This window comes from Orbicella faveolata, unplaced genomic scaffold (assembly GCF_042242905.1).
Source record: "Orbicella faveolata isolate gen_17 unplaced genomic scaffold, um_ofav_v1 contig_13, whole genome shotgun sequence".
Taxonomy (NCBI): Eukaryota; Metazoa; Cnidaria; class Anthozoa; order Scleractinia; family Merulinidae; genus Orbicella; species Orbicella faveolata.
Genome location: NW_028301540.1, coordinates 14717501 through 14744533, shown reverse-complemented (window position 1 = coordinate 14744533; position 27033 = coordinate 14717501). Strand labels below are relative to the sequence as shown.

Below are 27033 nucleotides of genomic sequence, written 5' to 3'. Positions count from 1 at the left end.
TTCCATTCAATCTGAATGGCAAATGCAAGCTCAGTAAATGGAGAATTTAAATAAATCTATTATTTACTCTGAAACAATAGCGTAAATGATATCAATGATTTCATATACGTTATAGATGCACTAGTAAATTAGCACTCAGTAATAGATCGAGTATTTTCAAACTTTAGATCGAACTGAAAGGCTAATTTCTAAAACAGTTTAAAAAAGATTTAATGGGAGCTGATTTGTTTTCTTATAACACACAGTACAATTTAAGTTCCAAGTAGATAAAAGGTGAATTATCAGAAAAAACCAAGAAGCAGAGTTTTTTGCATAAAGGAGGGCAAGTTTTAAAAAAAACTAGAGTTTTTATGAAGAAGGTTAAAGATATTTCCAGCTATTGATTGCCACGACAGAAATGGACTGTTTTTCTTTGTTCGTTTGTACTCTAGATTATGTTTTACTGAACATCTCGTATCTAGTGTGCCTCAGCTCTGTCGTCTTTGTCATGCTATTTTGCAATCAAAACAAAGTTTTTAAAACTGGTTCATTCAAAATCAAGAGTACACAAAAGTATAATGTTTATAAAATTCATACTTTGTGGAATAATTAAGCGACTGATAGATATCTAGTAGTTTAAACACTTACCTTAACGAAGTTGGCCTTTTCAAAATGGCGGATACATCAAGCAAGAGTTCTCAGACATGGCATAAATTAACAAACCGCTGACCAAAATTTGCAGGCTCGCATATGAAACAAAATGTTCTCAAACACATTATGTAGACTCTTAAAAGTCTAATTATGTCTCCACACTTAATTTTATTGCATTCTATAAGCATTTGTATTTGCATATAATTGAACATTAACTCGGGCCTAATGTGCTATAGCTTGGGAGGGGGTGCAAATAAATGCAGTCAGCATGGAGGAGCTACCATCGATCCAGTGCTATCATGGATTTTCCAAGTCTAGAATAGCAGGGCCTTTCAAAAAACACCAGCAAACTTATTCATCCTTAATGATACCGACAGCCTAAATTTGGCTGCCTGGCTCACGGACTAACACAAGAGCACAGTTACAATTACACATGAACAGACCATTATTTGTAGGCAGTTATATGCAGGTCATGTGGTGGGCTCTTGGCCAATTTGAAAAGGAAAAATGCATCGAATTATAATTACAGCTATATCATAACTAATATCACATCGATCGGTTAAAGCAACATTTCCATTTCCAGGATGACATCAACTGCTTCCTTTAGTTGAAGATATAACCGTTCTTGAATGGGTAAAGTGACTTAAAAGTTTTTTAGTGCCTCCTAAAGGCTGGTCAATTCAATCTTAATTGTGTCCAGAACTTATTTGTGTTATTTGGCTGAACATTTCAGGAAATGAAGCATCAGGGATTTCAGGTATTAACTTGCTGCAAGGAGTTATTGAGAGGAGCTTGGGTGATCAATTTCCTCATTTATGTCTTTTTGCTCCTTGTCATAATTACAGTCTTTCCGCAACTTATGTCTTGGTCACTCAAACTAATCTTAAAAGTTGGAATTCTAATAATTAATATAGATGGTCAAAATGACCTCTCAGTTAAGGTTACTTTAACTGTTTCATTTAGTCGAAATTTTCGCCTTTTTAGAATGGTCAAAATGACTATTAAAATTAGTTACGACTATTTTAAATAGTTATTTTAACTAGTCAGTTTTCACAGTGTATCACATCCGAATGCAAGAATAGGTACACCCAAAGATGAATGTGCTTCGTTCTCTTCATCTACGAAGTCATCATTGCAATACTTGGCCTCCAAAGTGGAAGAACGCATAGGATATAAGCTTAACAAGCCAAACAACAAAGCTGGGTTTAAAAGGAAAGTCAACAATCCAGGATCCAGTCCCAAACAGGTTGTGGATAATAGAGTTCTGATTAACGTTTGCTTAACTGAAAACGAAGAAGGAAATTTGGCTATGGTGAGACAACCTCGTTCCCAGGGTCTTTTCCCTGGCTTGGGGGTGGGGCGGGAAAAGGCCCTGGATCGGCTGGTCACATGATCTCAGAACAACCAAATATCTTGGGTGTACTAAATTATCATATGTTAAACGGAACTTTCAAGATGGCGGTCTTGTCAAGTGAACCAAAGTTTTTGTCAGTGCTTTGTCGAGTCGGATTTTCCTTAAATAACGGTAATTTTTCATCTTTAAATTTAAAACCTGTTCAAATGAAGTGCTTTGAATATACACTGAAAGGTCAGGATGTTAATTGGAGTCCTACCTACTGGATTTGGCAAGTCAATGCTCTTTCACCTTCTACCTCATTTTATTCCTGTGAAGACCACTAAGAACACAGTTATTGTGGTATGTCCATTAAATTCCATCATTGAAGATCAGCTGAAAGTCTTAAAACCTCGCAGGATAACCGCTTATGTCTTACAGCTTGCTGTAAACAAGAAGGAACCGGCCGAGAACTTGTTTGGAAATGAACAAGAACCAAGCGAGCACGTGGTCCCGGATTCAACGAGGTTTCCTCGAGATGTTGTTAATGGCAACACTTTGATTGTATTCGCCCAGCCAGAGGTTCTATTAAGTAAGGAAGGTCGAGAGCTAATGGGAAGCAAAGTCTTCCAGGAGAATATTGTTGCCTGCATTGTTGACGAAGCTCACTGTGTTGAATCATGGTAAGTGTGTAAAATATTCATTCCTTGTTTATTCATGTCATGTTTGTTACAGATTTAGCATATTTCCGGGAAATCTAAATCACGGTTACGGCACCGACAAGTATTTACATTGCGACTACAATTCGGAAAAAATCTGCTCTATTCTCCATCTGTTTACAAATGATGACAATTTTACTCTATGAACTATATTGATAATTCATCAGTGAATTCTATGATATTTACACTGCTTATTGGAACATCACACATTGTCTCCATGCCATGCTCTTACAACTGAACCATAATAACAAGATACTACTAAGTAAACATTCTTACTCTTAAAAATTTTGTTAGTATGTCTCATTGCACTTATGTTTGAAGATTTGTAGCTCAGGGTTTCTTTTTCTTTTTCAGGGGTGAAGATTTTAGAAAAGACTTCAAAGACCTGTGAGTGTTGAAGGCATTCTTTCCCAATGTACCTACAATGGTTCTGACAGCAACTGCACCACCTTGTTTATTGAGGGACTTGAAACAAAGTCTGTGATTGAAAAATGACTGTAAAATTGTTGCACGAAACCCTAACTGAGTGGACATATAGCTGGACAAGAGAGTGCGTCTGAGTAATCATCATGGGAATGAAGGTTTTGACAGAATCCTTAAACCCATAGCCAATGAACTGGCAATTCAAAGAGAAAACTACCCAATGACAATCATTTACCTAAAACTGAAATACTGCAGATATGCTTATGGCTTGTTTGAGAGAATATTGAAAGCCAAACAGTGTGTTGGTGAAACATTAGAACCCACTGCAAGACTGTTTGCACAGTTTCATGCCCCCCAAACGAGTCTCATGAAGAAAGACATAATATCAGAAATAAAGAAAGAACAATCGAGGGTGAGGGTGCTATTTGCAACATCAGCACTTGGCATGGGTGTTGATGCTCCTTATGTGACCAACATCATTCACATAACACCACCAAGTAGCCTAGAAGCTTACATGCAAGAAATTGGTTGTGCCGGCTGTACAGGACTTTCATCATGTGTTACACTTTATTACAATAACTCTGATATTGGAAATAATAAAAAACATGTGGAAGAATCAATGAGGTCATATTGTAGATCAGAAGACACCTGTCAAAGGAAACTCCTTCTGGATTACTTTGGATTCTCCAGTGTTCAATAAGAGAACTGTTGCTGCATATGCGATGACAAGTTCAAAACAACTGAAGAGGATCTACCCCAAGCTATTAGAAGCAAGGTCAGATTTCTATCTAACGATAACCGCGTTGTCCTTGAAAGGTTAATCAAGAGTGCAATTTCTGACCACAAGTCCCAAATGACATCAGAGTGTTCAATGCTATTTGACATTTCTGTAGATAAGAATCTGGCTGCAAAGGTTGTGGAGGGAGTGGAATTTATTTAGTCAGAAGCAGACTTGTTAAAATCATTTGGCATATGGGATGAAAACTGTTCTTAGATCTTTTCACTTATATCTGCACACACTGTTATGTGTACAACTGAAATGGACTCTGATGATGATTAGAGCATCAACATAAAATGTTCTGTTCGCCTACATTTGTATATCTGAGCATACTCCTGTTGACATGTCGAATTAAAATGAACTCCGGAGATTAGAACATCAACATAAATTGTAAATTCTGTCAACTACTATAGATATATCTTGATTTATTCTCTTAAAACACACTATTGATATTTAATTATTCCCGTGTTGTTGCCATGACACCGATCAGTTTGTCTACATTTGTTCTTTTCGCTTATATCTGAGCACAATACTATGTGTAGAACTGAAATAGACTCTGATGATGATCAGAACATCATCATAAATTGTAAATACTGTGAACTGCTGTAGATATATCTGGATTTACTGTCTTAAAACACACTATTGATATTTAATTATTTCCGTGTTGTTGCCATGACACTGATCAGTTTGTCTACATTTGTTCTTTTCGCTTATATCTGAGCACAGCACTATGTGTAGAACTGAAATGGACTCTGATGATGATCAGAACATCATCATAAATTGTAAATACTGTGAACTGCTATAGATATATCTGGATTTACTGTCTTAAAATACACTATTGATATTTAATTATTTCTGTGTTGTTGCCATGACACTGATCAGCTTGTCTACATTTGACTTATCACACATATATCTGAGCACAATACTATGTGTAGAATTGAAATGAACTCTGATGATGATCAGAACATCATTATAAATTGTAAATACTGTGAACTGCTGTAGATATATCTTGATTTACTTTTAAAATACACTATTGATATTTAATTATTTCTGTTGTTACCATGACACTGATCAGTTTGTCTACATTTGTTCTTATCATGGATATATGATTATCTCAGCACAATACTAGATGTAAAACTGAAATGAACTCTGATGATGATCAGAACATCACCATTAATTGTAAATACTGTGAACTTTGATTTACTCTCTTAAAATACACTATTGATATTTAATTAATTATGTTGTTACCGTGACATTGATTTTTTTTTTTACATTTGTTCTTTTCGCTTATATCTGAGGACAATACTATATGTAGAACTGATGATCTCTGATGATGATTAGAACATCAGCATAAATTGTAAATACTGTGAACATTGATTTACTCTCCTAAAGAACACTATTGATTAACTAGGCCCTCAGTGATCTTCATTTAAGTGTTTGTCTAATTTGATAACTCTTCCAAGTGTTTGGCTAGCCACTGATGATAGTCCACAATGTTTAAATACCTTAGAGGAGACCTTTTAATGTCAGGGAAGCTGTCATGAAATCTTGCTGGCATATGATTGAAAGGATTCAATCGCAATAGGTCAGACACCATTTCTTTCTCATCTTTACGTGAGTCACGTGTTGTATGTTACACAGATGTCTTGTGGATCCCTAGAGAAGAGTCAAATTCTTCTACAATCTGATGGATGCCAGTGGTTGCTTTGCAGACCTTGCTTATAGAGTTCAGGGTTTTGTTTGGTCCCTGCTTCTGGACAATGCTTTTACTGCAACGGTTAGAAATTTCTTGGGCCAGGTCGTCTTCAATATTCCTTCCAGCACCACCCCTCCAATTTACAAAAAATCCCCATTTGAACTGTTCAGCCAGGCGTGGAGTTAATAGGCACTCAATTTGGGTTATACTCACAAACATTTCAATGGCATATTTGCTGTAAGCCCCCATTGACTTGAAAACTGACAGCAAGAGTTTTTGGTTGATGAGATTTCTGCTGCCATCTCCCTCTGCTGCAGTGTCCTTCATTTGCATGACAAGAATAGCCAAGAAAATAAAACAAAGGGCATAACTCTTTACATAGTCATCATCATTGCAGCAGTCATTGACATCTACTTTCTGTAAAAGGAACTTGTCAATGAACTTACCAAAAGCATCATCAAAGTATTTCTTCTTGTTTTCTAAGGTCTCATGTGCAATGTTTTCTGGGAATTTATGTAATGTGGGCCTCTCCTCAAGGTCTGACATCCCAAAAAATATCAGGGCAGCAGTTACTATGTAGGCTTTCCCCACACTGAGGAACAACTCTTCGCTTCCTTCATAGGAGTCAAGAACTTTGGAAGGGGTAGCATTCCTCCTATTGTATTTCTCCCTGAAGTACTTTAAGGTGCCAACTTGATTGACAGACTCTGCTTTGTGAAGAAATGAGTATGAATACTGTAAAAGGGATGCTTTGGTATGCCACATCACTGGTTTAAAGGGCGAGCAATGTTCAAAATGATCAGCTGCTGTGTGCGAACCAGACAGCAAATCTTTGGCACCTGGAAATCTCACATGAGTTAGCTGATCACCTGCAAATGCAATCTTCATATCTCTCATTAGGTCATCATGGGTGTCTTGTTGGTGTGCATTTGTCTGTCCAGGTGTTGCAGGTCCTTCAGGAATTGGTGGTTATCTGTGTGTGGCATTTCATCTAGCAGCCCTGCTTGAACATAGATTTCAGCAATCCACTTTTCATAAGTTCTTAAAATGTTAACACAATCATCATACTTTGCTTCATTTGCATTGATGATTGGCAGGCTTACTATGATGGACTTCTCTGACATTTGTTGGCTGTACTCATGAGAAATGTGCTCAGGGATAACAGCTTTCAAGAACTTAAATTTGGGAAAGAACTCAAGAACAATTTGCCCAACAATGATTTTGGCACATTCTGCATACCTTTTCCATTCCGGTACATTTAAAGAAAAATTATGTCGAGGGAAATCTCTAATGTTGCCTTTGGGGCTGTCATTGGGCAAGTGATTGAAGTCGATTCTGTTTTCAATCAGGTTACTGGCAAACAAGTGCAGATCATCATTCTGGATTTCCTTTTTCATGTGACCCTTCAAAATTTTCAGGTCCCAGTTGTCACCAGTGCCTCGGAACACACTTCCTTTCTTTACTTGCTGCACCACTATATCCGAAAAGTGACCTCCTAAGAGCTTTAGCAGGGTATCCCTTCTCCCAGTCGACAGGCACACGCCAAGTTTATTCAGTCGTTCTTGAAGCTATTAAAAGGGGAGCAGAAATAAAAGTGTCAAATTCAGCATACATGCAATACTGATCTCTTATTTTCAATTCATTGCAAAGATCACTTATTATTATATGGACATGAGTGTTCTACTGGAAATGTAATACACATAAAATCCATAGGCAACTAAATCCAGGACCCAAGTGGCATATTGGCCATATCCCCGCTAGTGAGGATATTTATGACTTTCATGGTTGTGCTTGCAAACAGTTAGTTGTCTATACATGAAAAGACAACTGATTACATGGTGTGGCAAAACAATATTTTTCTCACTCGCTGCGCTCGTTTGTAGAATCTTGCTTTACCACCCAAAAATAAAATTCATATCTTCACGCCGCTGTGTAAATATCCTACCGTATTTTCCCATGTATAAGTCGACCTTTCAAGACCTAAAAATCAGTCCAAAAATTCGCCCTCGACTTATACATGGGTCAAAACTTGAGATCCAAGCGCCAGTCAATGTTAACAAACATGTGATAAACAGCAGCACAGTTTACAACGTACGTTCACTTAGCGATCTGTCTCTCCATATCAGAGCTTCAAGTTAAAATGCATCAACATTTATCCGTTAAATTTTAACCTGAATCTTGTAGACACTCACTGGCTCAATTTTGTCATAAAGAACCAATATTTTTCCTTTAAATAAAGCTGTAGTAAAGCCGCTCGGAGAAAATATCTTTCGCGCTTGGAACTTCTCTGCTTGGTAACCTGGCAGGATACGAGTGCGAGGACTTCTGTACCAGTACTTGACCGATTTCAAGGCTTGACTACCAAGTTCTCAACACACGCTTTGCACTTTGTTTATGGCGTCTTTCTGAAAGTTGTGAGCTTCTTTGGTGTTTTGCCTGTCTTATAAAGCCACTTTTAATCTCTTGGCACTTAAAAAGGCTTGTTTGAAATCCTTACGTTTGATTTTTGTGAGCATTTTACAAAAATTATCATCGAAAAGTCTGCATGCACATGTGTTGCTAAACTGGGTAAAACGCTCGTATACGTGCCATAATAAGCTTTAAAACTGCGCGTTGAAACATGCTGTGATTTGTTTACATATCTGTGGTAGCTGAAAGATAATTTTAAGAAATACAAGATAAGTTTTCCAAGAAATTCTTACCTGGAAATCAAGAAAATCTAGTTTTTGGCCTCAAAAGTTGGGGGTCGACTTATACACGGGATCGACTAATACGCGGGTAAATACGGTATACATTACATGCTTTTTAATGAATTCTTGAAATACAATCTCAATCACAGCCTCACTAATGACTCACTGTTGACACCAAACTACCAAACAATAACAAAAGTTCTGTCAAGCTTTGTATGAAAAGAGGATCAACCATAGATTGTATTCAATGTATCAATTGATCCCACTCACACAGTGGGAGTAAGGGACAATAAAGGAAAGCAATGAAATTTTATACATCATCAACTTATATATTATATTACTGACCTTTTTGGTACATCCACCTACAATGGTGAGAACTGTATTCACACGTTTCACCAGGTTGAGTTCATGCCACCTCTCGTTCATAACAATCGAGTACAAAACAACTGTACTTTACTTGAAGCTCAAGCTTTGTTTCTGCGACGGAGTTCTCCTTGCCAGACACTGCGTTCATGAGCTCAACAAAGAAAGGAAGATTCATCTTCAATTCAAGCCAAACTTTGCTGGAATCAAAGTCTTTCATGCTGTCATAATCAGTTCCATATAAAATGGAACCTTGAGAACGCTGCACAGCTCTGCACACAATGTTTTCAACTCCTCACTAACGGTTTTCTTCAACTCTTTCACAACACTTGGACAGTGATCTTTCAAGATAGCCGCCAATACAGTTGCATCCTTGTGGCTGACAGCTTGTACAATCATTTTCTGCTGTCTTTCAGTCAATAATGACTGCCCTTCAAATAATGATGTACAGTCATTGTCTCCTGTTGATTTAGGCCTTAGGACAGTTGCAGCTTGCTGAGTTGGAAATGAAGGCTGCTCTACCAAACTTAATGTCGTTCACCTCGACAGCTGATCCAAGGAAGTGATTGTGCAATCACGTCCTTTTGATTTAGACATTGGTACCGTGGTCATGCTGGTAGCAGCTTGCGGTGTTGAGAAAGACGACTGTTCTGCAGACGTCAAAGTATTTCTTCTTGGCTGATCCGTAGAAGAGGCTGAGCAGTTATCTCCGGTTGATTTAGGCATTAAAATTGTTGCAGCTTGTGGAGTTGAGAAGGAGAGCTGCTTTCTTGTTGGTGTGATTGGCTTCGATGGCTCATCCACATTCACAGAGCTTTCGGATGGCATATTCGATGATAAATGCTTCGACGGCTGAAGCGAAGAAGGTGACAGCTGAATGCATCGCTTTACAGCATATTCTGAGCTTTGATCCAACGGTGTATTCTCTTTGGATTGGGCTCTCTGAATAAACTGTTCCATCTTGTTCACGAATGAAACACAACCCCTACATAAAGCCTTTGACCTCATATCTTTGTCAGAGTGGACATACTTTCCGCCATTTTTATTTTGGCATAATGCATAAATTATCTTTATTTGGCCACATTTTACATTGATTATTTAAAACAATCAACCAATCAATATGAAGGATTCACCGGCTGATCCCAGGGCCTTTTCCCGCCCCACCCCCAGGCCAGGAAAAAGACCCTGGGAACGAGGTTGATAGTGAGAGGGAGCAGAGTGGCGTTGAAAGTGGGTAAAGATTATGGGGTCGCGGTGTACCAGGCTACCGTAAAAGAAAAAACACGCAGATCACGATCAAGTTTTCTGTGGAGAAGAAGATTACATCTTGCTGTATCCTGATCAAAAGCTGGTTCATAAAGTACCCGGGAGTGACAAAGATTTCTCTGTAGCGAAATATAAGCAAGAGCTAGCAAAGCCTTACTCTAAGGTGGATCTGTATATCTGTAAAGAAACGGAGTTCAAGAAAGATAGGGAAACAGATGATATGTCAGACCAAAGAGCAGAGAAAAAGCCTTGCAAGGATGATCTAATTGACATACCTTCAGATGACGACTGGATGTTTGACATTCCTGTGTTTGAGAGTCCCGCAGAACCTGTTATTGATGGCTATGAGATTCCTCCTGCAGCCAGCTGTGGATCCAGTGTCAGGCAGCATGGTCAAGCAATTTCCACCAGTACTCATCAAGAAAACCTGGCTGCCAAGGATGGCGAAACAATAGAATGTCCAACTTGCCAAGAATTTTCTTTTCCCCCAATCCGTTGCTTTTAAGGCTTAGCTTTTCGGCCGTAGAGGGAACTCTATCCTGCTCTCTATTAGAAAGACAAACGAAAGTTCTTCTGATAGTTCATTCTAAAAGAGAAAGGAAATGACATAATTAAGTTCAGTTTCAGACTTGTAATATTACCCCCGAGCATTGTAACCGAGAGAAAATGGGATGGGGGTACTTCATTGCGATAATTCACATAACCAGTCAATTATATCGACACAGTTACTATTAAAGTAAAAAGAACAAATGCATTTATCCATAGGCACATTTGCTGATTTACCTTTCTGTAGAGAGCCCCTGCCACGCTGTCCCCTTACTCCCGTGGGCTGACTAGCACTGTATGGCTGCATTCTCTAGAGAAATATGGCAAAAATATTGCATGTCGTTGATGCCAGGCTGATGTCTCATACCAAAACAAGTAATGTTTTCCACACTCTGCATTTTAGGGAAAACCGTTTCCACAAGAATAAGAGAATCATGAAGTATCGGAGAGTTCTTTACATAATGTAAAATAACGTTATTAGTTTGGAAAGCACTAAAAACTGAAACAACGAAGAGGTTTACAATTTTTCTTCAGTTACTTATTTAAAAAAAGACTTGCATACCATTTGCAGGTTAAAAAGCTGACGGTGCTCCTGGATAATAGCCGAGCTTCCAGTTGTTGTAGTAGTAGGACTAGGGAGCTTAAGCAATCACGACGAAAGGGACGACGACGACTTCAAGTAATTGCGGGGGTCTGGAATGAGGACGTCGTTTTTGGCAGGAAAAATAAAACTTGAGCAGCGAAATTGCTCAAGGATGACGACATCTGAAATCTTGTTTATTCTTGCTTCATCAGTTTAAGAAATGACATCGTTTAGAGACGTCCAAAATCTTCCTCTTCTTAGCCATGGATAAAATTTAATTGAAGATGAGGAATTTTTGATAGTATACGACCTGTCCAAGCCCAAGAAATCTGGACTTCCCTCACAAAGCTTATGCCAAATTCGAAATAGATGAGATGGCCGAGTCTGAGAGTCTCGCGGAGTTTAGATTTAGGAAAAGGGACATTCTCTCGCTGGCAGGAGGTTTTGGAAATTCCAGAAACCATACAATGCGACCAAAGATCGATTTGTGGTGGAATAGAGGGGCTATGTATGCTGCTTAGGCGGTTATCATATCCTTGCAGATACAGAGACATGATTCAGTGATTCACGAAGCCAGTCCCTGCATTCAGCATGGTCACAAATATCTTGATTGACCACATATATGCTATCCATGGTTGATGCCTTACCCAGACAAATCTTGACATCTCGAGTCCCGATCATCTTGAGATGTACACGGCCATCACGGCCATCACATCGAGAGGTTCGCCATTAGACAACTGTTTTGGATTTATCGATCGCACCGTACGGCCAACCGCACGGTCAGAAGAGAGTCAGTGGGTTGTGTACAATGGACACAAGTGGGTCCATACCTTAAAGTTCCGGTCCGTTGTTTTACCAAATGGTTTAATTGGAAACATATATATGTATATATAACTAACTACAGACAGTACTGTTTCGGCCTTTTGGGCCTCATCAGTGCAGTGCTGAAGACTAGGATGGAGGCTAAGCTTAAAAAGCGCCCCAAATACTACACATGTGGTAGTATCTAAGCCATTACCAGAGTGCTCGAACTAGCGAGCTAGTGAGCATACGCAATTGCAACAGTAATGGGAGGCATGAAACTCGGAGTAGCGATTAAATGACCATATAACCTAGCTCTTGAGTTTTTACTGTTATTCCTGCTCTAGTTCGGCTATTGAGCGCTTTGTAGTAGATGAGAATTTCACTCCAGTTTTTGGTTATATGTATATATGTATATATGTATATATAGATTTTTAGAGTTGGATTATTTGGTCGAAGACATTTATTGCTACTCAGAGTTTCATGCTCCTTGCGAAGCAATCATCAGGCCACTGCCAAAAATAATGGATACATAAGAAGATATACAAAATTTCAAAATACAGAACAATGCCCAGTGGCATGACATGCAGAGATGATTGGTAAAGCTAAACGAGCACGGTCTTTAACAGGAATTTCTTATATATATGTATATATGTATATAAACAATTAGGTGAACTACTCAAGTCTTGGGTGGATGGATGTTTAATACAGAACTGTTTTGTAGGTCACTAAAAAGGTAACCCACTCCTCAGTTAAACTCCATTTTACACCGAAGCGTTGGGTCTACATCAACAATATGATCGCGTTATGACAACGGTTAACATAGCAGTTGAAATAATATGCTCACGTGATGAAAACGGTTGAAATAAACTGCGCGCGCTTGCAATACCTAAGTCCCACCGAGTGCTCACGCTAAATTTACAAACTTTGATACATGCTGTGTTTAACTGTACCTTAGAATGAACTTACACTGGTGCCTACATGTTGAAATCAGCTCAATGCGCTTGTTCAGGGTTGCCATGTGTGGCTTTGTCATTAAAAAGAATTTCTCAGTGGTACAAAGATTACAACGTTTTGTAAGGTTCGTGTACGGCTTTGCTTTAGCGAGGATTTTCCACGTGACTGTGAAGTCTTTATTTTCCTCCTTTAACTTCCACAGGTGCTTACTGAGCTCGGTCTCATTTCTTCTCCATTCATGCCTGAATGACATCTGGTGGTTTCTGTATCTTGCCTTAAACTGGTTTGCTGTGAGACCGATGTATATTTCTTTCGTGTCTTGGGTATTAACTGTGGCTTGATACACAAATTCACTCACCAGGCATTCTCCATCCAGTGGGCATTCTTCTTTTTTCCTACAGTTACACTTTTTCCCTTCATCTTGCTGTGGTTGTGCTGTTTTGGCGTTCTTCAATATGGCTTTGTTGTGGCCATCTATTAACTGCTTGATGTTGGGCATGCAGCAAACTGAGGAAAATATTTAACAGAAACACCTTAAAACTCAGCTGCAGCTGCATGCTCAATGTCAAGCAATTAATAGATGGCCACAACAAAGCCATATTGAAGAACGATTGTTTAATGATTGTTTAATCTGCTCCTTCACCGCAAGTAGAGCACTATCTTGGCTTCGCCGGTGAACATATAACCGAAATTTTATATATATGTATATAGTTTGTACAAAGGAGAATGGACTACATCTGTTCATTTGAATCCTTTATTGACCCGACGTGTTTCGGCTTATGCCTTCTTCAGGGGTGTAAACTGCGTTCGGTATTATAGTTAATTGTATTACGTGTTAAAGGTAATTTCATCCGTAAATTGCTTAATTGTATAGCATAATTGTGTATGTACATCAATTACGAGTTTGCGGTAATTAGCGACCCTTACAACATATGTTAAAAACGATTTGTGTACCCAGAAGTTTGTAAAGATCACTGCAATTATATTGAATGGTTAGCTAATTCGTTTGTTAAGTCCGTTTGGCTGCGTGGAATTCAGTTTCTTTTGCCAGAATATCTCCCGGTGTCTAAGATCTTTTTTCTGTTCATTGGTTATATTATCTTTCCTGATCTGTTCTATTATTGTAATGATCATGTTATTGTCAAAGTTATGTGTTCGTTTTTTATGTAGAAAGTGTTCCATAAGTTCACAACTGCTGATTCCCTTTTTGATATGATTTCTGTGGTTGTTTAAGTGAAGATTGAATGCTGTTTCGCTCTTGCCTATGTACTGTGGTTTGCAGATGTTACACTCAATGGTGTAAATAACCCATGATGACTGGCAGTTTACAGAGTGGAATATTTTGAAGGTCTTATTGTTGTTACTGCTGGTAAATGTGGTGGTTTTGTTGATTCCTTTGCACCAGCTACACTTTGGTTTTCCCCATGCTTCCTAGCCTCTTAGTTCAAGAGTGTTATTAACTGTCTTGAATTTAGTACTGACGAGTCCATCCCAGAGACTCATTGGGTGTCTGCACGCCACTAAGGGTGGGTTGTTGAAGATGTGGGCCATTCTTTCTTTAGATTGGAGGAAGTTCCAGTTTCTTCTTGCAATCTCTGCAATAAAGGTGGTATGTGGGTTGAAGGTTGTGACCAGGGGGATACGATCAGTAGATTCCTTTTCTCTGGTCTGTAGACATTGTTCTTGTGTCATTGTAAGGACTATTTGCATTTCTCATAAAAACTTGGTCCGTTGGTAGTTACATGCTACAAAGAAATCAGCGTATTCGGTTATCCATTTCTTCAGTGTATCAGTGGAAGAGCATATTCTTGTCAATCTCAATGCTTGGCTGTACGGGATGCTTTGTTTGAGGTGTGGTGGATGTGCGGAAGTCCAGTCTAGGTATGGATGTGTCTGTAGGTTTCTGATAGATGTCTGTGTTGATGTTGCCTTGTCTATCCTTTAGGACTGTCGTATCCAGAAAATTAACTGAATTAGTGGATATTTCATGTGTGAATTTGATTGACAGTGCTGCATTGTTCAGGTGGTCAATGAATTCCGTTAAGGAGTCTATGTCCCCTTCCATATTAAGAAAATGTCATCTATGAACCGTACCCAGATTATAACCTAATTGGACCACTCTGTTTTGTAAACAAAGTTCTTTTCGAATTTTCCCATATAGACATTTGTGAAGTTGGGTGCAACTCTGGTTCCCATAGCTGTCCCCTTGATCTGGATAAAAAGTTCGTCATTGAAAGTGAAGTTGTTCAATCTAAAAACCTTTTCAAGAAGGCATGTCAAAGTTTGAGGTGATGGCTTGGCCCGGTCCGTTTTCATAAGTTCCTCCTGAACGACAGTGAGTCCTTCATCAATGTCAATATTTGTATATAAGCTTGAAACGTCTAATGTTACTAAATAACGTTCTACGGGTAGTTTTCCGCGAGACTTTCATTCGTTGAATAAAGTCTGTCATGTCACGAATATAGGAAGGTAATCGTTCTGCAATAGGTCTTAAGAATTCATCCACATAAGCTGATATCTTCTCCGTGTGGCTGTTAACGGAGGAGATAACTGGTCTGCCAGGGTTATTGATTTTATGTATTTTAGGGAGCATGTAGAATATTGGGGTTCTAGATTGCGCAGGTTTTAAAAGTTTTGCTACGTCGTGTTGTATTTCTCCGTTCTTCATGAGATCGTCTATGCAATGGTTAATCGTTTGTTCATGTACCGATGTGCAATCTTCTATCCTCTTGTAATATGTGTCATTATCTAGTTGGCATTTCGCCTCCTGTAGATAGTTGGTTGTGTTGAGAATAACTGTAGCTCCGCCCTTGTCTGCAGGTTTTATAATTATGTCTCTATTAGTACGTAGTCTATCCAAAGCTAATCGCTCACGCTTACTAAGATTGTTGCGTTGAGAACGACAATTATGAACTGTTCTGTCGGTGATTTCTTGTCTTAGCTTTTCAATATATGTATTCAAATATGGTTCTCGTGAGGGTCTACAGTATGTCTTTTGCAACCTGTGGTTCAGCTTTTCAAGTATTGTGGGTTGGTAGACGGGATTGTCGGTTATTTCATCTATGTTCTCTGGGGTATGGTATTCCCTGAGGCTCAGTCTGCGAGCAAAGGCATCAATATCCCTGTTAATATTATCTATTGTAGGAAGAGGAGGTGTAGGACAAAAGTTCAGTCCTTTCTGAAGTAGATCTGTTTCTGATTGAGTGAGTTGAATATCAGATAAGTTTACTATTTGTCTCTTCAAAATTTCTTCTGTTTTGTATGATCCATTACGTTTGGTTACTTTGAAATTTCCGTTGTGCGTTGTCCTTTTCTGTTCCAAAGTCTGGTTACCGTTGAATCTATTTCAACGAAATTTGTAGTCTAGTCTTTGTATCTGGATCTGTTGGGTGGGCGCCATTTTAAAAAACGTTGTCGCTGTTCAAAATACCTTAGTTGTTGTGGATAGCGTGAGCGGCGCCATGTGTTTTCTCGTCTAGCAGGTACGTTGCTCCTCCCTTGGCCATCTCCTTTATTTGGTCTTGTGCTCTCTCTTTTTTCAGAGCAACTGGGGTTCAATCTCTCGCAGATGTGTCTCTTCAAAACATCAGCATAAGTTTCATTCTCCCGTCTGGGGTTGCACTGTTTCTTTATTCTTGTGGGCTGTTTCCTTTTATCTTTTGTTCCTTACCATCGATTATCGATTTTACTTCCTCTTTTAATTGTTGTTTATCCCTCTCAGTCCAGCCCTCTATCTTGTCAAGCGACTCATAAGCATCCACTATCACAGTCGCATTTAGTGTTATTTGCCTCTCGTAGTGCTCAACAAGGCATGACATAAGTTCCCGTGAGCAGTTTTTTAAAATTTGCTTCCATTTGTTGTTGAAAATTTCGTTGTCTTTATCTTCTAATGTTGATTTTAATTCAACAGTCAACCCTTTCGGGATGATATCTTCCTCTATACAGGTCTTAAGGAAGTCCGCATGTAGCTTGATCTTCATGCTTTTTTCGTTGATGTTGTATATCTTCCACCCGAGCTCCGTTGGAAGCTCTGTTGGTTCTGAATTCCGATTCCTTGCTGTGATAAAACTTCCGGATGGTGTGACATCATTATCGCTGTCTTCCATGCACTCATTTGTCTCCACGCGCAACATTTCTTCGTCCTGAGTTCTGTTCTTCTTGTTTCTTGTTTGTCGTGTCGTAGTCGCCATTCCAAAAGATTATATAGTTTGTACAAAGGAGAATGGACTACATCTGTTCATTTGAATCCTTTATTGACCCGATGCGTTTTGGCTTACGCCTTCAGGGGTCTAAACTGCGTTTGGTATTACAGTTAATTATACATATAATATATATACATTTGTTTTTACATAAAATAGAAATGTTACGTGTCTGTGTTTAATTCCCTGTGAAATTAATTTGGTCCCGTTATTGATTTTTTTTCTCTCATCTGCTTGTTTCAGAAGGCAGAAAACATGATGCGTCAATGCTTACAGATTCAGGACTGATGCAAGGCCTGCAGCAGCATGCTTTTTCTCATAGTGGTCAGCCAATGTGCCTTTACGGCGATCCCGCCTATCCGCTAAGGGTGCACCTTCAGGGCCCTTTCAGATTTGGAGTTTTGACTGACGAAATGAAGGCTTACGATACAGCAATGAGTACTGTAAGGTCTTCTGGGGAATGGCTATTTGGGGACAATTATTTCAAGTTTTTGGACTTCAAGAAAAATTTAAAACTTGAACTTAGTAGCATCGGCAAAATGTATATTGTTTCTGCTCTTCTCCAAAATGCCCTAACCTGTCTTTATGGCAACAATACATCTACTTTTTCTAATATTGATCCACCAACATTAGAAGAGTATTTCTCCAAGTTAAGTCAACGAAAATTTTATTTTTTTTTTTAACAACTGCTTTCACATCGAAAAGAGAGCATGTAACAATTGTCTCCAGCAACTGTATTAAGAAAGAGTTTATGAACACAACTGTAAGATGTTTGCCAAAGTATTAAATATCAATGTAATCCATATAAAATATATTTAATCACTGATACTAAAATATAGACGTTTTCTAATGAGGCATACAATACTAAACTCAACTGTTCATCGACTGGCAAACTACCAGGAAAAATTATTTTGGAACAAATTTTCCATAAAAGTTAACAATGCCTGCGACTGTTGCTGTTGTTGATTCATCATGGCCATCATCATCTGTTGCTGCTGCTGTTGTTGTTGTTGAAGCATAGTGGAGATCAAATTTTCTTGATGTTGGTTTTTTTCTTTCACCCTCTCCATCACGTTCTCCTGTTCTTTTTTCCTCAGTTCCAATTCTTGCTCCTTCAAAGCAATCTCTTTAGCAGGCCTTTCCTTTAAATACTCAACAGCATCTGCTGTGCTCCTGCGAATCTTCTTTTTTGGAGCTTCTGAGTCATCGCCTCCTTTCTTTCTTTTAGCAGTTTGCCCCATACGTTCCAGTGCTTGCTTCGACACATATCTTCGGCTGTTGTCTTGTCATTCTCAATTATTTTTCGCTTATTTCCATCATTGCTCTCTATCTTCTCTTTGGCGGCTTTCTCCTTTTCTAGAATTTCCTCTAGAAGGACATCAAGCTCCGAAGTTTCCACATCAATACTGGTGCTTTTCTCCTCCATCTTCAATCTAGCTTGCATTCTCTTAGTTAGTAAGTTATACCAGTCACGCAGAGACCGTGCTGTAACTCTAGGCTTTAGGGATGGCATTGCGTTTAAATTCTACGCTATTGATTCCCATGCCTGGCCTCTTTTGGTACTTCTCATTTTAAAACAGTACGGTTCTTCTACGAGGACTTCTCGGCACATAGCTATGTTGTGGTCATTATTCCAAACAAAGTTCGGATTTCTGCCAAAGTATAAATAGAAAAGATTCAGATTGTAGAGTACTGGAATTTTAATGTTTCAGACATTTGGCTGTAAAACGGTATCTAATTTTGCGGAGAAATTTCCACCTATATATGGAAAGTTCAAAAGCAGGTTATTCAATTTTTGAACATTAACAGTCTTCAAGGAATTATTAAGCTTCAGCTTCATTTATAATAATTTACACGCAGCAAAAGTTAAAAATATTAAATTTTATGAAAGTTATTTGAGAATTAAATTCAGTTCTAGGTGTCGCTGATATAAACAAATCTATTTGGCAAAAGGTTTTCCTGATTTTCAACATGCTTTAGGCTGATATGTTCTACATTTGATACTCCTTCCTTTGGCGAGCAAACGACGTAAGTCTGTCAATTAAATCAATTCTTGCAATCGGCCCAGATAACAGTTGTCACGCTTCTCACAAGAATATTGTTTTCTTCCCGTGATTTTGTCGGGTTAGGGTCAGGGCTATGGCTGTAAACTCTATAAATCAAACATTTCGAAAATAGATTTGGAAAACCTGACAGGTACATATTCAAGCTTATGTAAACACACCGATCTCAAGAATTCCTCGCTGTTTAAGAGCATCTCCATTAAAGAACAAAATGCCAAATTTTTTAGTAGCAAGTAATCTGGGAGTTTCTTACACACAGCTTTTGACCGAACACAGAGCTATATTGTACTGCCATTTAAAACTTTTCTTTCAACAAAAATGATAAACAGCACTCTTTCATAAAATATACTAAAATAAACTTAAGCTTACGTGGTCACTTTCACCCCTTGACCAGACATCTGTTGTGTTGAGGAAAGAAAATGAGTTAGTCGGTTTTAGAATTTTATATCTATTAAGAAAACTGAACAGGGAGGTTTAAATCAACCGAAGAAGAGAATAAAAACTCCACCGGCCATAGACTGTCAAAAAAACGTCGATAAACACGCACCTTATAATGAGAAAAAGTGCTTTGAAGTTCAGAAGTTCACGACGTGACAGGTCCTTCTCAAGTCGTCAACGACAAGATGACGATGGAATTCTTGGTTCACGCATGCGCAGTGACGTTCACGTTACTTCTGGTCATCGCCCTCAGGTCGTCGTCCTGGTTGCTTAAGCTCCCTAATACCAGAAAATGGACTAGAAGCAGACGTCGTACTTGAGGCAGAAGTAGAGGGAGCTGCACCCAACACTTCGAAAGCCCTTCGTAGAAGGGTGGCTGATTCTGTTCCTTGATTCGCAGATGCACTCTAAAATGAACATTGGACGAGTTTAGTTTAGACTCAAAACTAAACCTTCATCAAGAACTAACATAACGTTTTCCAGAAATAATCCAATAAAATATTAATTAGAAAATGAGATAATTTTTGATCTTGACAAGAGGTGGCCGGTTACATTGTAATGATACCAGAAATGGTAAGACTGTCGAAAGGGAGCTGAGCAATGTGTAACTGACTCCTGTAGAGGGAAGGGGGTCTCATTTTTTTCAGAAATGACACAGCAAATGTTGTTAATATCCACCCCCTCCTTGTGGACGATTCGGTAGAGACATGAAGACAACAATTACCAGTTAAAAGCCCAAGCGGGTTGGGAGAGACAATCCTCCTCTGCCCCCTCCCCCCAATGCACGGAAAAAAAGCAGTAAGATAAAACAACGATGTAGATGTCACTATTTATCCCAACATAGTGCTTACAAACATGATTTGACAGAGCTAATTAACTACAAAGATTTCTCTTCTTTCTTTTCCTTTTCAGACATTACAGGGATTAAGCATCACGTTTGCGTGAAACAAATGCTAACAGTCACCAAGTGATCATGTTTTTCCCGCTTTTGGCATCTGCTGTTTAAATGAAAAAGTGGGTGTTTGCACGTAAAGAACTAATGCCAGAAAAGTGTAATGTATATACTTTAACTGTGTACAAAGTGCATTGTTTGCAGGTCAGATTTCCATGCCGATGTTCGGCGTTTGCCGTCACGCGACGCTTATCACTAGTCAATGGTAAGCTCCAGGGTAGGGGGGCCAGGCATATCCAGGGCGATTTGACATTTTAGCCTATTTTCACGTCAAATTCTTTATGCATCAGTCAATTCCAGCAGTGCCCATTCCCCCCCCGGGCTAACCCCCGGGCATTAGCGTTTTTTTTTTTAAAAATGGGCAAATTCCCCGGGGTGGGGACACAGAAGCTGTCTAAATGCTCCGGGATGGGGACGAAGAATGAGGGCAAATGCCCTGCCCCTGGGATCGTCGCCTTCCAACACCTCTGCAGTTTTTTTAATTGATCAGTGAATAAAATGTTCAACTATTCAATGTGTTAATGCAGAGGTAAGACTTCTAGGACAACAGTTCGTGTTAGTTGATTCTAATTATATTTATTCCTTTATATTTTATTTGTAACTTAAAATAGTTTGTTGTATAAAAACCATTTGTTTTGAATATTTCGACTAGAATAACGACAATCCCGTTAACAATGTTTACAATAAAACAAGTATCGTTGTTTTGGAAATCTCACAACTTTAATATTTTACTTGAATACTGGATTATAAACAGTTCGTTCAATCAATAACCAAAAAATTTTAACCTAGATTATTTTGTTCAACAGTGTCAAAAGCACATAACAAAGCTGGACTCCTCCATCCACAAAAATGGCCACTCTATGTTATAAAATTCAAACAACAACAAGAACAACGGTATAAAAGTAAGCAAAAATGCGTAATACTAAAGCGCTGCTACCGAATATTCCCCGATCTCTGATTTTAGTCATGAACGCATTAAGGGTTTTATTGGCATGCTGTAAAAATTTTAGTCTAATTTTATTAATTCAAATAAATGATGTCAAAACAAAACCTGGATATAAAACCGACTTGAAAGACACCAAATCTTTTAAATTGTGACTTGATGAGGCGAAAAAACTTATTTTTAACTACACGTGCATGTCCGCCTGCACAAGTTTTGGTTTGGTTTCCATACGAGAACACTACTTTGTAATGGCCTGTTACGACGTAAACTACAAGTAGTCCCTCTTTCGCTTAGTCTGTCGTGCATGACATGAAAGAAAACCGCGACCAGAAAATGGTCGCGTGAAATCCTCGGAGCGAGATGCCTGCTTCTTGCCCCTAGGAGATCGCGCGGCCTTTTTTTTTATTGCAGTTCTCTTTCGCGTCACGCACGACAGACTAAGTGAAAGAGGGACTATTCATAGTCTAGTTACGACGTTTTGCGTGAAGGAACAGTTTTCTGCTTTTTGCTGTGCGAACACTCCTTGTTCTCTCTCGAGTGAAAAAATAAACACTATGTAGTGCTCGCCACGCTGGTTAATGCACCTATTGCTTTCCTTCGGCGGAAGCTTTGGCTTTTTCAGTGCCCTTCCTCCTGTTTTCGACTACTTGCTGAAGATGTTGAAGCCAAAGCCTAACCTCGTCGGAAGGGAGGAGACATTTACTAGCCAGGTTCTCAATATCAACCTCCAGGAATGTCTCATTCTTCTTGTTGTATTCCTGAAGAATCTGACTAGGAGGTTGCGACCTAACTGCCTTGCCTTGGGAATAAAGAGCCAAGTACTTTGTTGAATCTGTTACGTGGTGTCCAGAACACCCATCACCACAATCTTTGCATCCTGGTCCCTTTCTAGTTGCATCAATGACAGGATAAGGAAATAGCCTGAATGAGGGTCCAAGAGGAAACCATTTCGCTGGAATTGGCAACTCCTTAATTCCTATAAATTACAACGAAGTCCATTAATAGATGAAGTCTTACTCCGAGCCTCAGTTGAAAAAACCGTGTACTGTTAATAGCGATTCCGTTGAAGATTGTATTTGCAGTATGGTGTTGTTAAAACTTTCTTTTTATACCATCAAGTAAAACAGAAACCTTTCCATCACGAAACGATAAAACGAATCACCAGCATTTTCCAAGTATACCTGGCTTCTTGCATTCAGGGCACACAAAGGGGATGTTTTCCATTTCCATCGATGCTGCCATGTCTTCATTAATTTCCACGCAACCGCCACACTGATCACAGGCAATCATGAACCTAGCAACGATTAACAAACCATGATGACAAATATCATCCATTGTACTAAAAATATTTTCTAAGTTTCCATATCAGATCAGATGACTCAAATACAGGTGTAGTGTATAATTGTCTAACCTTCCTTTCTCCTCAGGTCCATCACACACACAGTACACTTTTACAGGGGGTGCACTGCTACTGGACTCTTGTGACTGACTCAACTGACCTCCACTAGGTTGCGCGACTGAAAATTAAAGACTACATGAATATGCTATTATTACTAGTAATCTTAACACCACTTGGAACGACTATATGACATGATAAAGAATATGGCTATTTAATAGTCATAGTGAAATAATAATCACGGATGGAATGCTTCTTGATCAAAAATTTGACTTCTCCCATAATTGCAATAATGTTCAAAAGTACGTATCACAGGACACCTTACAAACAAAGAAGATGTTTCGTTATTACTGCAGAGAATGGGCAGAGATACCCTCACCTTTCAAACACAATGAATGTGGGCACCCTTTCCTGCCACAGCACTTCAGCATGAAGGCGTAGTTGAGAGGAAGGCTTTTGTTGACATGGTTATTTCGCACCTGCCAAATTTCAGAGAAGTAGTTGTACAAGGTGGGGTTTTAGTTTCAAATCTTCCTTGTCTTTCTTACTTCCTTTCAGAAACACTAACAATTGTGGTCGTCGTTTAAGAAAGATGTGGTCTTCTACTCCTCTTGAAAGGTGGATTTTTGTCTTCATGCAGGGTGTGCCATCCACTCATTCTATATACTGATCCAATGCCGCAGACATGTTGGCCTTGTACTTATCTTCATCAATCCCACCGCTTTCACTGAATGGAGAACCACAGAGGGTTGATGGGATAAAGGTGTTGTTGTGGCCTTTACTGAGACATCCGTTTTGCAGCTCAACACGATTAAGATAACTGTCTCCACTACATCTGGTAGTAACCATTGTGATCTTTGTTGGTCTCGCAACGTGCCGCACAGTGCACAAAAATTGAACCTCATGATGAACAGGCCCTTCATCTGCCCCACCATCCACTCTTGCGCATTCAATTTCTTTTGCAATGTCCTCCCCATCACTTAGAAAGATGTGTCTTGAGACATCAAGGTTTTCGACTTTTTGCAAGTCAGCGGTATGCTGAGAAGGACTCTTTTCATGCAAACCTGATGCTTTCACAATTCCAATGCACACTTCATCTGAGGTTGATGTTTTAGAGAAGTTGTAACTTGTCACCTGAAGCTGTGCTGAGTACTTGTTCAAAAAGTGAGTCCGTGTGGTGGCACTTGGTTTCACTGACAATGTTGGAAGGTTCTTGTGCATGTAAGTGGAGTCTAGTCTGAACCCTGCCTGATCATCTCGATTAAGCAGCATTATGTGCTTCCCATCTGACTGCAGTTGATTCAGAACTTTGTACAGTGACCAGCTCCATTTATAATCAGGATAGTACTTGATTGAAAAACACTTCCTAGCTCTCTGATACTTAACGTTAGCTACCCCTTTGTAGCGTTTACTTGAGAGGCACTTTTGTGCCTGGAAACACAGAGCTGTACAACTGTGCCGTAGCTAAAATGCCTCCCATAATGCTCTTTTAACTTTTCTTGGATCTTACTAAACGTTACTCTTTTCATTTTCTTCTGATCGCCAGAAAATGTATACACCCCGTTCTTTGCCACCCGGTTCTTCGCCACCCCGTTCTTCGCCAACAACTGTCCGCTCCAACATCACTTTCCTGTACAAAACTTTCAATAACCTCTCCTATGTCAGGATAAGTATTAATAATGGTCTTAGTAGACTGTGACACCTTCTTCCGTAAGAATCGTTGTGCTTCAATTTCTTTCTTGGCTTTCTTACGTGACTTCTGATCGATCTGTTTGAGTTTCAGGCGTATTTTCTCACTTTGTGTTTCAGGTATCACCTCTTCATTATATTCGTCGTCACTGGAATTGCTTGGAGTATCAGATATTCTACCCACATCGGCTTCTTTTTGACACAAATGTTCAAGATATGCAAGACGAGAGTGCTCGGTCAATCTTTGCTCCTCTTCATCCAATCCAAGTTCCAGTAACTGTCTAGCAAAGTCCATTAAAAACTGATCAAATACTGCTGAAGTATAACCTTGATTTTTGAACTGCTCTTCCAGTAATGTCACAAAGGCAAACCAGTTCCATGATACTTCTCTTAACTCGTCTAAGACAACAACAGAATTAACATCAATGACAGGTGTATCCTTCAAGCTCCCATCAGGTTTAGCATGTCTCCAACTGTCTCTTTCAGATGTATCTTGGCATTCATTCCAGTCATCGCTTTTGTCAGTCTTTTCAAACTCCTTCTGAGCCACTTTGCTGTTACTCTCACTAACAAGACTTTCAAAAGGGATTTCTCTGTTATTGGCATCATTCACATCAAGAGCTTGAACAGTCCAGCTGTCATCAGGTCTAGCATCTCTCTCAGAGTTTGTTGCCGGTGGGTAATGCTCTTCTGTCCAATGACCTTTCTTTTGAACCTCTTTAAATTCACTGTTGCTCACTTCTCCGTCAATGTCACTATCAAGACTTTCCAGGGAGACTTCTGTGTCATCGGAAAAATCTGAACCATCTGATTCGGAGCTATCTGACAAGATATCCTTTGGATCTATGCCGCAAGAAGCCAAGTACACTCTCTTTTCTTCTTTTGCTAATGTCTTACTCCTGGTTTGGATTTCTTTTGCAATCGTTGATGCAGCACTAACTTTATCTGACCTCTTCTTCAGACAGCTTATTCCATACAGTTTACTTGCCTTTTATTTCAACAAGTTGTAACTGCTGCATATTGTATGCTTCAGAATTTCTTTCTCAGGTTCACTTTGTGCGATGAAGGTCAGTAGTGAGTTGAAATCTGCGTGAGAGGTGTAGTTCATCTCCTGAGAGGAATGCCTGAAAGTGATCTCCCTTTTCGCTGATTCGTAGTTAGCGCCTTGTAAGTAATCTTTTTCAACCAGGTAAACTCTGCTATCGATCGTTATCGTGGCCAGAGGCATTTGTAGCAATCGCCGTTGCGCCTTCTCGCAATCATAAGGTACGCCATCAAAGGAACTGTTCCACACAAAAGACAAAGGAACCACCTTACTCTTCAGGACCAAGTTTCCAGCTTTTATCATGGGATTACAAGAAAGGCAATCTTTATGATTTAAACGGCATTTTGCCTCCTTGGCCAACACATATTCGGAAAGGGTTAGTCCTTCAAACAAACTTTCTCGTATCTGTTCCGAAATCTTTTGACGTTTTGTGTCAGTTAGTTTTCTCCTTTCCTGCGTTGTGAGAATGTATATAAACTTTTCTAACTCTGATTCCTTCCCCAGATCAAATGCTTTCTGGGGGCATGAATCTATAAAAGATAATTATCAACACCTTCGCTAGTGGCACTGCTAGAAACCATCTTCATTCCAGACTCTTCACTGGTTTTCTCATTATCCACTACTTCATCACCAACATTCGCACACGTTGCCACCTTTACTCCAGACACTTCATCTTTGTCTTCACTGGTCTTCTTATTATCCACTACTTCATCACCAACATTCGCACACGACGCCACCTTTACTCCAGACACCTCACTTTTCTCGTCATCAGTCTTCTTATCAGACACTGCCTCATCTTCAAGCACCACACATGGCACTTCCTTTGCTCCATTAACTTCAACCATTTCGCCACCAATCTTCTTATCATCCGCAACCTCCACTCCAACCACAATACCCTTGCCACTGATATCTTTAAAATCCAACCTCCTCTTTTTTGAAACCACTTCTGCACTCTCTTCGCAGCCATCTTGATTCGGATCGCTGGTCGTCTTGACTCATAGAAAGGACCTTATGTCCACTTTGGTTGCAGTGTCTGTCGAAGTTGCGGTTGCTGTGGTCCTTTAGGAAGGTTCTTCGTGCCATGTAAGTTTAATGCTTTGCTTCCTTTTTGTGAAGATCGGAGTGCTTATTTTGTACTTGTTGCCTTTCAACTAACATAGCACGCAACTCTTTGTTCAAACTTGTGCATCTTTCGTTTTCCTTTAAATCATTTGCATGCGCAACCTCCTTTTGTTTATTTGTGCTTTGCGCTGTTAGTGACTGAAGTTCCACAGAAAGCAAGTTGATTTCTTTGGATCTGTCATCAGTTGACTGCTTTTTCGTTTTGGGTACAGACTTCTCGGACTCAGCAAATTTTGATCTGGAACCGGTTTTCTTACGGTAGACAAAGGTTTTCCTTGCATCTGCCTCAGGGCTTGCTTTTAAGGATGCTCTGTCGTACATTTCATTTGCCGACTTCATGGCTATTTTGAGGGCTGCAGAATTTACAGCTTCCTGCCACGCTGTCAACTTCGCATCTCCCC

The 27033-nt window shown here is 39.3% G+C and overlaps 3 protein-coding genes and 4 pseudogenes across 3 annotated transcripts in view; 2 read left to right on the top strand and 5 right to left on the bottom strand.

The window, feature by feature from the left end:
* Nucleotides 1–2224: 2224 nt before the first annotated feature.
* On the top strand, nt 2225–3805 carry LOC149115173 (uncharacterized). The gene is made up of 3 exons (XM_089285651.1): nt 2225–2646; nt 3037–3069; nt 3274–3805. Exons 1-3 carry the CDS (start codon nt 2225–2227, stop codon nt 3803–3805), a joined length of 987 nt encoding a protein of 328 aa, XP_089141777.1.
* Nucleotides 3806–4525: 720 nt separating this feature from the next.
* Nucleotides 4526–8852, bottom strand: LOC149115172 (uncharacterized; annotated as a pseudogene).
* Nucleotides 8853–11247: 2395 nt separating this feature from the next.
* Nucleotides 11248–17667, top strand: LOC149115171 (uncharacterized; annotated as a pseudogene).
* Nucleotides 13593–14609, bottom strand: LOC110046473 (uncharacterized; annotated as a pseudogene).
* Nucleotides 17650–18605, bottom strand: LOC110046481 (uncharacterized). The gene has a single exon (XM_020752178.2). It carries the CDS (start codon nt 18223–18225, stop codon nt 17878–17880), a length of 348 nt encoding a protein of 115 aa, XP_020607837.2. The 5' UTR covers nt 18226–18605; the 3' UTR covers nt 17650–17877.
* A 3359-nt stretch (nt 18606–21964) lies between these two features.
* Nucleotides 21965–26355, bottom strand: LOC110046482 (uncharacterized; annotated as a pseudogene).
* A 244-nt stretch (nt 26356–26599) lies between these two features.
* Nucleotides 26600–27033, bottom strand: part of LOC110046484 (uncharacterized) — a 755-nt gene continuing 321 nt past the window's right edge. Inside the window, exon 1 of the mRNA XM_089284744.1 lies at nt 26600–27033. This exon is cut by the window's right edge and continues 321 nt beyond it. Within this exon, the coding sequence (XP_089140870.1) occupies nt 26600–27033 (434 nt within the window).

Bases quoted from the DNA above. Each gene is read 5' to 3' on its own strand.
- LOC149115173 (XM_089285651.1), top strand. From the start codon at position 2,225: ATGTTAATTGGAGTCCTACCTACTGGATTTGGCAAGTCAATGCTCTTT. The intron at 2,647-3,036 runs GTAAGTGTGTAA...TTTCTTTTTCAG, and splicing joins GCTCACTGTGTTGAATCATG to GGGTGAAGATTTTAGAAAAG. The intron at 3,070-3,273 runs GTGAGTGTTGAA...AGGTTTTGACAG, and splicing joins AGAAAAGACTTCAAAGACCT to AATCCTTAAACCCATAGCCA.
- LOC110046481 (XM_020752178.2), bottom strand. From the start codon at position 18,225: ATGGGGCAAACTGCTAAAAGAAAGAAAGGAGGCGATGACTCAGAAGCT.